Source organism: Pagrus pagrus (assembly GCF_965226575.1).
Source record: "Pagrus pagrus genome assembly, chromosome: 6".
Lineage (NCBI taxonomy): Eukaryota > Metazoa > Chordata > Actinopteri > Spariformes > Sparidae > Pagrus > Pagrus pagrus.
Genome location: NC_140190.1, coordinates 11,333,654 through 11,347,169, shown reverse-complemented (window position 1 = coordinate 11,347,169; position 13,516 = coordinate 11,333,654). Strand labels below are relative to the sequence as shown.

The 13,516-nt window shown below is 41.2% G+C and overlaps 1 protein-coding gene across 1 annotated transcript; it reads left to right on the top strand.

Annotated features, from left to right (window-relative positions):
- Positions 1-28: 28 nt before the first annotated feature.
- On the top strand, positions 29-5,211 carry atp5f1d (ATP synthase F1 subunit delta). Its single transcript, XM_084354360.1, has 5 exons — positions 29-267; positions 1,074-1,227; positions 1,987-2,075; positions 4,784-4,913; positions 5,072-5,211. Exons 1-4 carry the CDS (start codon positions 151-153, stop codon positions 4,904-4,906), a joined length of 483 nt encoding a protein of 160 aa, XP_084210486.1. The 5' UTR covers positions 29-150; the 3' UTR covers positions 4,907-4,913; positions 5,072-5,211.
- Positions 5,212-13,516: the final 8,305 nt, after the last annotated feature.

Sequence of the window (13,516 nt, the reverse complement as noted above, 5' to 3'; positions counted from 1 at the left end):
CTACCCAGCATCCTTAGCACCACCGTAAAGCCTTCTGGGTAGGGTACCAACGTCCTTGTCCTACCAAGCGCCGCACATCGACAGCCTTCACGCAAGGGCTTGAGGATCTCTGTCATTCACTTGTACTTGAGCAAAATCTGATTTTCAGACATGTTGGCAGCCAGATTTCTCCGTCGTGCTCTCCCCGCGCTGAGGCAAACTCGCTCCTACGCCGAAGCCGTCAGCGGCGCCCCGCAGATGTCCTTCACTTTCGCCTCCCCGACACAGGTAGCTAGCTAACGTTACTGGCGAGGCTTCTCGGGCCCCAGCTAGCAACATGGCTAACTTCGTTTCTCGTTGAAACGTAGAGTCACAGGTCGCAGAGAAGCTTATGTCTTTGGGTCATTCAGCAGTGTTGTACTAATGCATGGTTTCGCTACACATAGTGTTGTAGTTTCTGCACGCATGCAGGTCAGATAGCTGCAGCGGTACAGCTTGTACTGTTAGCTTAGCTAGCTAACTATGGCCAACCCGGCTGTCATTCACTGCCTTTGACCAGCAGTGTGGCAAAGTATAATGTTACCTTGCGAAGCGGCAACACTTAAATATTGCTCTTTTCCACTACAGTGACATTAGAGTACATTTCGCGTGCATATTTCTTCAACTGTGTGTGTGTGTGTTAGCTTAAGTTTAAATCCGTTAGCTTAGCAGGAGTGTGTTTAATGCAGAGCTCTCTAACCTTGAGGTTAATCTCGTCCTACAGACGTCTTTAACTAAATTCAGTTCACTATTTCTCAATATGAGTCCAGTTTGACACCGTGCTGCATGTCCCCCTCACACTCTGTTGTAAAACGTATGCATTTGATCCAGTAGTTAAAATATAGTCTAAGTTAACAACACAAATGCATGCATCATGTTGCACAATGAGTTAACACACAAGTGGCAGATCATATTTAATTAGCTATTGATTGCACGTTTTTTATTACAAATGCTACATTTTTGCAGCTACATCTTCGATCAGTTACCATTTGTTGGTGTTTGACTGGTCATCAGTCTTTGAATGCATCTCTCCATCCTCTGTCTCCACTCTCCAGGTGTTTTTCAAAGAGGCCAGTGTGAAACAGGTCGATGTGCCCACACTTACTGGTGCGTTCGGCATCCTTCCTGCCCATGTACCCACCCTGCAGGTGCTCAGGCCCGGCATCGTCACAGTCTTCAATGACGACGGTTCCGCTGCCAAATACTTTGGTAAGATTTTGCATTACAGATGGGAACATGAATGACCATGGGTCGGATCTAAATGTATTCTTTGATGCCACCAAACAGTGGCCTGTCCATATATAGGCAAATAGCAGTCAATAATGGTTTTCCACATTTTATAAAAAGTCAGACAATGTCAGATCACTGTCTATTATTTTCACAATAGTTGATATTTGTATAATTACACCCATCTTAGTTTGATTTCTTTGTATTGTTTCCAGCGTTCCTTTCAGCTCAAAGTATTCAGATATTAATATCTGCTCTGACTAGTCCTCAGAGATATTAGTGATGCCAGTCTAGAGAAGGTGGTGTACATCTTCTGCTTCAGTTTCCTCCCCCATTTTAAGGCGATATGATGTGTGCACTATTCTGTCGACACGCTAAGGAAAGTTATTCACTGCCAGTAAGTAGCTCTGCCATCCACCCGGATTTGACAGTTTGGCTGTCAGATTCATGGAGATTGTAATTATGTAAAGCTAACAACAAGTAAATATATTTTTGTTAAAAAAAAGGTTCCTATTAGCTTAGAATATAGCCAGATGTAGCCAGATGACACGTTTAAGCTCTTCACTTAGATGAAAGAAACACTCATTGAGAAAATATATTGTGGAACAGAAGCTACCCTGAAAATAGGGCAGGACGTCCTGGATCTAAACTGCTCATTGCATTGGATATAAAGCACAGTAAAGATGACTGAATGTTGGCATGTTTACTTACTGTGTCATGTGTGTTTTTTTTTTTACACAGTGAGCAGTGGGTCAGTTACAGTCAACGCTGATTCTTCAGTGCAGCTGCTGGCTGAGGAGGCTGTTCCTCTGGACCGGCTGGACGTTGCTGTGAGTATTATGTCAACTCTGCTCCCCTCACGTACAAACTAAAGTGGCATCTGCACTGATGTTCACCACTATGGTCATATGTACCATGGGAGAATAGGAATTTGATATTTCTGTATGTCAAAAACTTTCGTGGGCAGTGTTGTACATTTTTGAGCTGATATTGGATTTGCAATAATGTTGATTTGTCCCACTCAATAGCATTTCATTTTATGCTGTAAAATAATATGCATTGAAAACAGTTGTGCTAATTATAGATGCATAACAATGTGTTCTTGACTATTTAAAGATTGCGTCCCCCCTTCATATACCTCAGAGTGGTTTGGTCCACTTCCTACCAATGCACGCATAGCTGTAGTCGATAAGCGTGTCTGTGGAGCAGTCTCTGGTGGCTGATCTCTAGTAAGCAGCTACTTTGCAAAAGTTAAATTAAAACAAAACATGTCAGAAATGTTTATTTACTTCTGCCACTCACTTGAACAAAACACATTTACAGTTATAACCAGACTGCGTTTTGATCGATCCAAATATTGGTACTAAGCAAACGTGTCTTTTAAGATGCTGGTACAACCCTGAGGGTATTTACCTTACAATTGTTCAGTATTGGTTTTTTTTTTTAGGCATCAGCATTTCTTGTATATACATTTAATGCAACAGTAAATTTGATGGCATCTTTGGTGTCCTCTTGAGAGACATGACACTTGACACTACGTTACATTTCTTCATTAAAAAAAATTACATGTAATAAAAAGTTTGCCTGAAAATATCTTGATTAAAGGTTTACATTGTAGGGTTGGAAAAAAGCATGACTTAGTCTAAAATCCATCAAATGACATTTAGTTTCGCCTTTTGCCTTGTTTTAACGTGAGAGGGAGTAGTTTGGGTTGTCACAAAGTCTTCATCAAAACAGAACAGGTACATTTTAGTTACATGTTGTACCATGTACCAAACCTTCACAATGAATAATCACTTGTATCTGGTTAAATGTTCAGTTTGAAATTAATACAGTAAAATGGAAAAGAGCACAATAGCTTGAACATTGGTAAACTATTTTTTTTATTACAGGGTTAATTGATTGGATTGTGTTATGTTGTACAGGTGATCTTGTAATTGCCTCCAACAACCCTTTATTTACTTGAAATAGTTGAACTATTAAGATATCGATCTCTTAATTATAAGCTGTGTAATGTATCAGATGATCTAACGCTACATATATTTAATGAGATACCTGTAAGTGCCAGGGATCAATATTTGTGGTGTTTAATGAGTAAGACCGCAGCCTTTGAACTGGAGGACTGAGACTCAGAACATCACAACACAAACAAGTCTGTAATAAAACTATAGCTTTCTGAACTGTGTGTTCACTATTTGAGCAAATACAATCAGTACAAAATGTAATTTTTAATCCTTTTTTTGAAGCCAAATTGAACACTTAGTTTGCTTTGCTCCATTACATTTAAATTACAGAGCCTTTGATAAGTGATGTCTAGAAGGTTGTTTTTTTTTGGCACATTTTTTCTTTGTAAAAAATTATTTTTAATTGCTCTTACGGTCTTTACAAAACCTGTAGAGAGGAAACAACAATTACCTTGAGGTTTCCCTGAGTGTTTAACTGTTGTGCAGTTACTTCTTAACTTTGATTTCCATGTTGAAGTGGGCAAGCAAAAAGATCATTCTCTCTTTTGTGTTGAACATTCCCCCCTTGCACGAGTATCTTCCTGTTAAAGTACGTTTCTAAAATGAGACTTCTGCTTTGCCACATTTGAAACGTGTCAAGTTTTTGCACCTGTACTATTCCGTGTTGACAAATTATGTCCTCACAATGTCGTTCTAGTGTGGGTTAGTCAATCGTTATGGATCTTTTTATGCTTTAATGAGAGTTGTGTGATGGGTGTCCACATCCAGGCTGTTGAGGTTTGCATAATTACTGATTGTCCCCCCAGCAGGGACATGATCTTTGACAGCAGAGACTGTTCTTTGAACTGGAGCGAGCTGTTTCTTCCCCCCTCTCTCTGATTTTGATCCTCCCAGCTGATGATTATCTGATCAGTGTAGCAGTTGGACTTGAATGTTGAGTCCTCGTTTAAATGTCAGTCTTGTTAATGCTAGGCCGCGTCATTACACGCTCGCCACGGAGGTGTCCGTCTGTGACCTTGGGCTGTGCCAGTGTCACTGTCAAGTTGACTTCATAGCGGTAAATGAGTTATTTTTTCCTCGTTGTCCTCCACTCTGCCTGGAAAATGCACATGTGCCCACGCTGTTAATAAGGAGGGAAAGGTCAGTCACTGTTGAGTTATAGCAGATGTGTCAAATCCCTACTGGGAGACCTTTAACTTCCAGCTATGTTTGGCATTTCTCGTTTCTAATCACTACTGTGACAAATGGAGCTTTCAGAGCAAAGAGGCAGTGGGGATTTTCTCTGCTAGTCTTACTCCTCACTTTTGACTCGTCGTTTCTCAGTCTTGCTTTTCAGACTTTGACATCACAGTTGGCGTCTAAAGGATTTGAGGATGAGTAGAGCTCTGCAGGCTATATACCTGCCTTGATTGTGATTTTTCTGAACTGCAGGATAATCAGTCTGGTCAAGTCTCCTTTTTCTAAGATGATGAGGATGTGCTTGATGTCCCAAAAAAACATAATCTGAATTGTGGGCCTTATCATCATGTTCTGTTTCTCATTGTGACGTTTTCTTTTTTTCTATCTATTTTTAGGCTGCCAAGGCCAACCTGGAGAAGGCCCAGTCTGACTTGGCCGGTACATCTGGCGAGGCAGCGAGGGCAGAGGTTCAGATCAGCATAGAGGCCAACGAGGCCATCCTCAAGGCTCTGTCGTAGATCTGTGGTACGACAAATCAGCTCCTGCAACATGATTATTATTACTAATTGGTTTAATCCTGCACAGCAGTGATGCAGGACTATTTACAGTTGTTAACATAATTGGAAATGAAAACATTAACAAGACATCGTGTTCTGAGTTTGTGTTTTTTTTCCTCCCTCTAGGTAATCTTTTCTGTTTCTTTGATGGAAATGAATAGTCCATCTGCTTTTCCAGCTCAGTCACGTCAGTGTCCAGAAGATTCCATGTTTGCTTTGTACAGTGGATGAAATTACGAAATAAATTTATTTGGAATTACCTGGTAGTGGAGTCTGTGGTGTTTTCTTTAAATCTGGCCCTCTCCTGCTACCTGGTGAAGATTATGTGCAATATTTTTGATTCGGAAAGACAACTGAGACTCCAAAGATTTTTAAAAAAAAATAAAAAATCTGTTGTTGGAAATCGAACAGCTAATCAAGCAGCCAAACACTCTTCATGAAGTATTTTTCTTAATAAGCAGACGTGCCATTATGTGTGGAAAAAGCAGAAACTGTTTTTGTTTGATGTGCAGTTAGTGTTTCTGCCACTGGGAGGCAGCAGATACCTGCTTTACCTTTGATAATCAGATTTTTATTCTGCTTCTGTCAAACCACAGTTTCAGGGAAGGTACAGTCATTGTTTGTCATAAAACCACTACTGGATGTGATGTGTCCTTTCGATAAAGGATCCTCTTTTTACAAACAAAATATTGCTTCTGTGCATCAGCTCCTGTATCTGGTGAAAGATTAGTCACTTTTACTGTTGCAAACCCACTTGTGGGTTGGAGTGATTTGCAACTCGCAGTCATTGCTGCCTTCTTTTAAGTGTTGGCAGAGCTTGTTTGTTATGAGTGATGACCTCAGGCTTTCTGTGACAAAGCCAGGAAAAGTCCTTCACTGGCGATCCTGTGGAAAACCGGGCCTTTCTCTTGTTTCATAATCACAGGTTTCAGCTCAGACTCGCTCCAGGAGGCGCTGACCTCATTCACGTGCTGACTTGTAGCTGTAAGAGCTGAAAAACCACAACCGGTTTATTTTGAATGTCAAAACTCTCGAGGGCCTTTTAACAAGTGTAAGAACACTGGAAGTACCAGTGTTTACACAGATATGCTCTCATGACTGCTCATGTCCGCGATGAATCTGCTGCTTGTATGTTTTTGTCTCCACGCCAGTGACAGCCATGACCGGAGGAATAACGTCCTCAGATTGTCCGTCTGTGCAATTCATGTGAATGCCATATCTCAGTAACGCCTTCAAATTTGGTACAAATGTCCACTTGGACTCGAGGTTGAACTGATTAGTTTGGTGGACAGAAGTCAAGGTCGATTTACCCTCACACAGGATGTTTTTGGCCACAACTCAAGAGTTCAGACACTGATGTAGTGTATAGTTTTCTTGTTGATTCCACTTGTCAGGCCCAGTTTTATGTTTGTGTTGTGTATCATTCTTAGTTGGCAAACCTCTTCTGGGAATGGCTGAAAAAGTCCAGCTGTCATGTCAGCACGTGCCTAAATGTGCTCAATTGGTTATTTTTGTCAGACTATTTGCAGCCAGCTAATTAGGTAGTAGGCTAAGCTAACATTTGCTTAATGTTGTTTAGAGCTGTGCCTACGTGATTGACCAAATGGGTTTACGTGTTTGTTACCAGGTAAAAACAAATGTCTCACACAACACAATGCACACTGAATATCCAGCCTATCCATGTCGTGTGACTTCTGATAGAGAAATGAAAGAAGACACTGCAGAGAGTAGTTTAACCGCTGATTTATTTATTTTTCAATCGGCACTTTGTATGTCTCTCGCTTTCGTTTGGGAGAAGTTCCTGTCTGCGGTTTAATTGCAGTCTCATCAGCAATATTTGGTCCCCTTCTGGAGGCATTACTACATCAGAAGTCATACGAGGTAGATACGTCGTGGTTTTAGTTTTGTGTTTCTTCATGCATCTCTCATAGACTCCAATACGGCTGGCATCGCAGCCTGGCACCACAGCGATATCACCCAGAATCAGAAGGGGAAATTGTGACTGTATTTCACATGTGGTCGGATACTGAACTGATGAAAGTAATGTTTGGGTGCCCGCCCACACGTAAACACATAAAAGGAGTTTACTCTGTTTTCTTCCTCTCGGGGAACTTAGACACTAATAGACACACAGCAGTAGTCCACCGTAAGCTCATTGGTTCTGCTGATTTTTGAGCCTCGGGTGATTGTTGCTGCAGCATGTGATGAAGATCTCTCTCAGTTGTCTGTAAAAATAGTCTCCAAGTGAAGACAGCACTGGAAATGATTCACTGGGATCATACATGTCAATATAGTCGTGACCTCCATTTCATCAAATATATACTTAATATAATTTTTTCCAATTAATTGACTTTAATTCTCTCAAAGTCTTCATATCTCCACCAAAGTCTGACTTCAAAACAGGAGGAGTTTCTCCAGTCAGGACAAATAACAGTCAAACATGTTGAAATATATCACTCCTCTGATTAAGCACGTGCTGTGTAGACTTGCAGACTGTGACTCAGGTCCGTGTCCATTAATAAAAAAAAAAAGAAAAACTGGTTCTCAACACCTCACACACATCCTGCTCTCTGTTCTCCTTTCCAATCTGTCTGTCTCTTTCATCAAAACCTTCTTGTCCCAGCTGCACACACACACACACTCATAAACAAAACACACTCATGCGCACTCATCCGTCAGCCTCGGGGCTCTGCGACTAACACTTCAGACAGACGAGATGAAACGGTCGTGTCAAAAAAAACGCCACTTCTTTTATCCAGATTTATGATACGGGATGTTGAAACCAAGCACTTGCTCCTTCTTTGTTCTTTTTTTTTTCCCGCTCCACGCTTTTAACGCCACTCTCGTCGAAAGGCAAAGCACAAACTGACCATGTGCTTTCCACGTGCATCCTCTGTTCTCTCAATTTGTGCGCAGTCATGAAACTAAAACAGAAGCAGGACGTTCCAACTTTTCTGGAAAGGAAGACGCTGGTGATTGAGGAACCAGTCTTTCAGCGCTGAAGCATGGCCAGATTTAGCTTTGAGTGCACTTAAACTGGCGTTCTTAGTCACATGGAATGAGTCAGACTGGAAATCACTGAGTTTATATTTTCAGTGTTTTGCTTTGTCCATCAAAAGCTGTCGTGCTGCCTCAGCCGCACAGCCTAATGAAGTCTCATAAACGACCTGTCTGACCCGGGAGCTGAAGTGCTGTGCATTGATAAAGAAGCGGTGAAGTGCTGTACGTTGATAAAGGACGATGAGTATCCACTGAGAGCCCTCGCTGAAGAGCCACTCGGTGGTGTTTCTGAGCTGATGAGGCGTGTGATAATAAGTCACTGTCTATCTCCCATGGATGGCCTTGTACAGTAATTAAAAGATTACGCCGTCTGCACCCTGGAGTGAATAACATGATGCATGCTATGACAATCCATGGTGTCATCTCTGAGTGCTACTCTTAACACAGCGCGGCTCCCAGCTATGCGAGAGCTCAGGGGGCGCTGCATGTACTGAGTCGACCGTAGCAGGAGTAACGAAGACCGGCCCGTGTGAATCATCACATTGAGGATGTTCTGAAATGGTAGTAAAGCCGGTTATTCTCTCAGATTTCACTTCCTAAAGAGCCACGCCCATGAATGTCTTTGATGTGGCCAACAAATAATAATTTGAAGCTTAAACCGCTAGCTGCGTGCGTAAAAGGGTGGAAACAGTTCATCTATCAACACCAAATGAATCATCAATAATTATGATGTTTGGTTATTAGATATTATAAAGAAGAATAAGATGTGTGGTGGATTTATCTAATACAATGTAGACAGTTACAAGCCAATTTTCAGTCAAAAAGAGAGAACATGCTCCTCTTCACTGTCAGTGAATCAGTGGGGTTTAGATTGTGCGTCATACAAACTAGGGCTGCAGATATCAATTCACGTCAATTAATCTCTCAACTGGTTTAAAGATTACTAACTTGTTTTGCCATCGCTGAGTCCGAAACATGAAGATATTTATGGGGAAAACAGATAAAAGCAGCATATTCACACTGAGAAGCTTAAACAAGCTAATGTTTAGCAACATGGCACACAAAAATGAGTTGGGAACGAACTGAATGAATCATTAATGACTAGCTCATGAATAACTGTGATTGAAGGACTATATGAGATAATGATGAGTTACTAGACAACCAGACGTCTCCTTCATCATTACTGAAACAGCTAAGTATTAGTGAGGTATAATCCTGAGGTATATGCCGGACTAAGTATGATATAACTTAAGAGCGAATCTTTATCTAATGACTCGGTAATATAGTATCTCCCTGTCTGTCTAGTGACTCATCACAACTACTACTTCATACCTGCGAATCAAAACAACAAATACTTTCTTCATGAGTTGTTCCTGACTTCCTAAGAACGGCCCGAATAGTAACGACTCATTCATTACTTATTACCTAATCAGTAGTTACTCTTTCTGTGCCCCCCTTAAGTAAAGTGATACATCATTCTGGACAGCGGTCCCTCATTATCTCACGCTTACCGTACTATCAGTTACCCTTTTTAATAAACATAAAGGGGAGTTATTCATAAACTACTTATTAACAGTTCATTCATTAACAGATTGTCCTATTTGTTCTTTAGCAACTACTCACATTTTTGTGTGCAATATTGTGTCACTACCACTCTTTGTCTTGTTCGATGAAAAATTGAGTGTTGACGCCTTTTTTGACATTAGACTAAATAATAAATGGGCAGAGATCGGTTAAGCGCTGAACAATCTGAAAATGCCGTTGGAAATTTGGCTTTTTGCACTATTATTAGATTTAAAAGGATTCATTTATGATGAAAATGGCAGCTCAAAAGTAGCATATAACAAAAAAAAAAAAAAGCAGACCAAATAAAGAAGAAGAAAGACGAAGTAATGGAAATAGATTTGACCTTCATTAAAGTTAGGCTTGTGCCCAGGCATCTGTCACAGTAACGGTAAAGCGGTAATAGTCGAGAAGTGGGCAATAAAATGAATCATAAAGCTGATGGAAAGAATCAAGGCACAAGATTTTCTTTATGTTCTGGCAGCGGCTCCAACATGACACACACTGGCTGTGAGACAGCGTGATATTTTCCTGTGTGCAGTATGAGCGTCCTGCCTTCAGAGCGTCTTGGTACAGGCTTAGTCACCAGCTGTATGGATCTGGATAGGGAGTCACTTTAACCTCATGAGAATTGAAACACAGACGAGAGTCTCTCAGCGGATACTCTAACCACAATCCTCTTCATCTCTTTTATATCAATGCTCTTATTAGCCTCATGAAATCACGGGACTCACTTCACTCGCACCCCAATTGACGTTTCACTCCTCGTGTCAATGATAATTCATGCAGCTGGCAGCATCGGGAGACCTGTTAACTTATCAGGCATGATTATGAAAAAACAGCACGGTGTAATAGGTGAATAATGAGGGAGCAACACATTAAACGGGGGAGTGACAGATGACACATTATGAGAGAATGATCCGATTTTTAAACAGGTGCAGTGACTCGGCGAGACCCACATACCTTGGATTTAAGATGTGATGTCACGCATCGCATTACTCACTTACAGGAAGTCGTGTCATGTTTTGATCTGTTTGTCTAGTTTGTCCTGTTTCCTTCTCGTCTGTGCTGTACCTGCCTCGTCTTGTCACGTTAAATCATATTTTAATTGCGATTTTTGATCATCTCGAGAGAAAATATTTTCCTGTGGCAGGATGCTGAGAGCGCCTGATGTGTAAAGGCAAATTAGAGACCTGAAGAGTAACTGCGAGGAAATTAAAGGTCCGGAAAATTTGAACGCAGAGAGCAATGAGTCAGCTGCGACTGCGGATGGCAATTTTCCACACACCAAAGTGTGGTAAAATTACACATATCATCCAGCGTGCATAATCATCCGCCTCGCAACTTTAATTTACTGTGGATGTCACGGGGTGCAGATGCATAGGCGCATTTTGGGGGCCTGCTTTCCACCCTTTTGCCACCCGTGAGATATGGTCAAGCACCGTTAAGTGTGCATCAAGGGGCCGATTTGTGGCTCTGCAGCGGTAAAAGAGAAAGAGAAGCATCCAGAGAGAGCGGAGCTGATTGAAGCGCTGACCTTTTGGTGGGACTGTGTAAAGAGGGGGCCTGCAGACTCTCAGTCAGCTGTCAGATACTGCATCCAGCCTGGTAGTAGGAGTAGGGCCCTGACACCAGCCTCCCACCACTCTGCCCTGTTTGTGTCATCCATCCTTCCATTCTTACAGCCTTCCATTCCACACAAACACCCACCCACCCGCCAAACACACACAGCCAGGCTCCGCCGCAAACACTCACCCAGACACAAACATCCACACAAACACAAATATATTGCAGCTTGTGCCAGCTAGGTAACATTTCTACAAATAGCAGTGTGGGCATTTGGGAGAAAATCGCAAAGCCGCAAACACAGCCTGCTGTAGGGGTGAGATAATCAGCTTTGTGGTAACAGCAAATGGCCCCTGAGTGGCAAGGCAGGTAATCATTGCTCAGAGTGTTTTTGTGGGAGATGGAGAGACTGCTTTTCCGTACCTCGTGTGTGTGGCTATGCATATTCACACTGAAACGAGCAACCGATTCAAAGACACGCAGGTATAAAAAGTACCATTATACTCACCTGGAAGCTTAATTACCATCTATATACATAAGGATCGGTGTGGTAACAGCACATCTACCACCTACGCTGTCTCTACACCAAAATAACAATGAAAACAACTCAAAATAAATGTGCATTTGTGCAGCCATGAAACATGAAGCTGCCCTTGTTTGCAACATACCGTCTTGGCCATACCTGTGTGACACTAAAGAAGCACAAAAAGGTCTCTGTTACGTTCAAAGCTGCTCTTCCACTTCCTAGATTTACAGAAGTGGTGAAAAAAAAGGCAGCAGATTTGCTTTAATCATGCTTGGAGTTAGTCCATATCCTCGGTCTGTTTCCAGTTTGCAGTGCTTTGATGATCTTCACTCAATTACACATTACCGAAGAAAAACATCCACTCTTCCTCTTTATTGTAAATTCAAGGCTCTAATTAGCAGATTTGAGAGGTTTCACGCACATTTTACAACAATTTGTGCATAACTGAAAACTATAGGAAGCAATAGCTGTCAGCAAGAGGCAATGCAAGCAGAATTAAATCTGCCCTTGAAGAAAGACTGAATAGAGAAGATGAGTGAAGGTTGTGTGTGTGTGAAAGAAAACATGAAGATGATATGAGGCTGGGGAAGATGTGTAAAATATCCGACTTTTCCTGCTGACAATGGGGATTGTGGCAGTTTAACATTCCAGCAAGAGGCGTCACATGCTGGAGGGTTCAGACGAGTGCATCAGTAGGGTGGGACCCAACCTGCACATACAGTTCAACGTGAGTAAGCGTGCATGCCTGTGCTGGGATGCAAGCAATGTTTGAGAGATAAAAATGGGGCAGATGGAAAGGGTAGATTTGTAATCAAAGGTAAGACTAGGTCAAGACATACACACACATGCGTAAGCATGCTGTTCAAGGAAGTGTGATGGGAGCAGGTTGGCCTTTTATGCCCCTGCTGACAGCGTGCACAGATCTATGATTAGTCGTAAGGCTCACTTCAGTCTAGCTTTACATTTCTCATATGTGTCTCAGCAGGAGGTTCCTCCCTAAACGACCAACAAAACAAAAAATTAAAATAAAGTTGCATGCTTTAAATCTTTGGTGCATGAACATTCAATAACTTTAAATAGTTAGCTGGATCACCAGTTAGAATAGTTATCTTAAAATAGGCTAATGGATAAACAGTTAAAGTTAGCTAAGTAGTGGATAAATGGTAAAATAGCTTAAAGTGGGCCAGTGGAAAAACAGTTAAAATAGCCTAGTTAGCTTAAAGTAGCCTGATGGACACAAATGAAATATTTAGTTAAAAAGTAATGGATAGACGGTTTAAATAATTAGCTTAAAGGTGCAATGTGTAAGGGTTTTCGTTTAAAACATTCAAAATTAATTCAAATTATCAACAGAGTTTGAAGAAATAACAGTTTTGACATCATTTCAAAGACACCTATGCCGATGTATAGTGGTGCAGAGGTACTCTTAGGAGTGGAAGCAAATAGGTAGCTAAAAGTGATGGATATAAAGTTATAATAGTTATCTTTAAGTAGGCTAGGCTAGGTTTTATCTTAAAGTGGATTAGCCTAATGGATAAACAGTTAAATTTAATGGATAGGAGTTGAAATAATTAGATTTACACATGTAATATGTAAGAATTTCAATTAAAAACATTCAAAAATGACCTCAAATTAACCAAAAATATCAATAAAGTGTGAAGATATAATAGTTTTGCCATTACGTCAAAGACGTCTATGTATTTTGCAGATATCTACTGAAGTTAGCACACTAACCAGCTAGCCCCGGTCCATTCTTTCTTGTAATACCACTTTGTGCTCCAAGAGGCAATAGTCCAATAACCCCTGCAGGGTTAGCGTAATAAATGAACAAAATAAGCCCACAAAATGTATAGTTTCAGCCCCGGACATGTAAACCTCCCTCTCCCAGCGATCCAAAGCTCCTGTGCTCGCAACTT

Coding starts and splice junctions, on each gene's coding strand:
- atp5f1d (XM_084354360.1), top strand. CDS start 151: ATGTTGGCAGCCAGATTTCTCCGTCGTGCTCTCCCCGCGCTGAGGCAA. Junction 268..1,073: donor CTTTCGCCTCCCCGACACAG/GTAGCTAGCTAA, acceptor TCCACTCTCCAG/GTGTTTTTCAAAGAGGCCAG. Junction 2,076..4,783: donor TGGACCGGCTGGACGTTGCT/GTGAGTATTATG, acceptor ATCTATTTTTAG/GCTGCCAAGGCCAACCTGGA.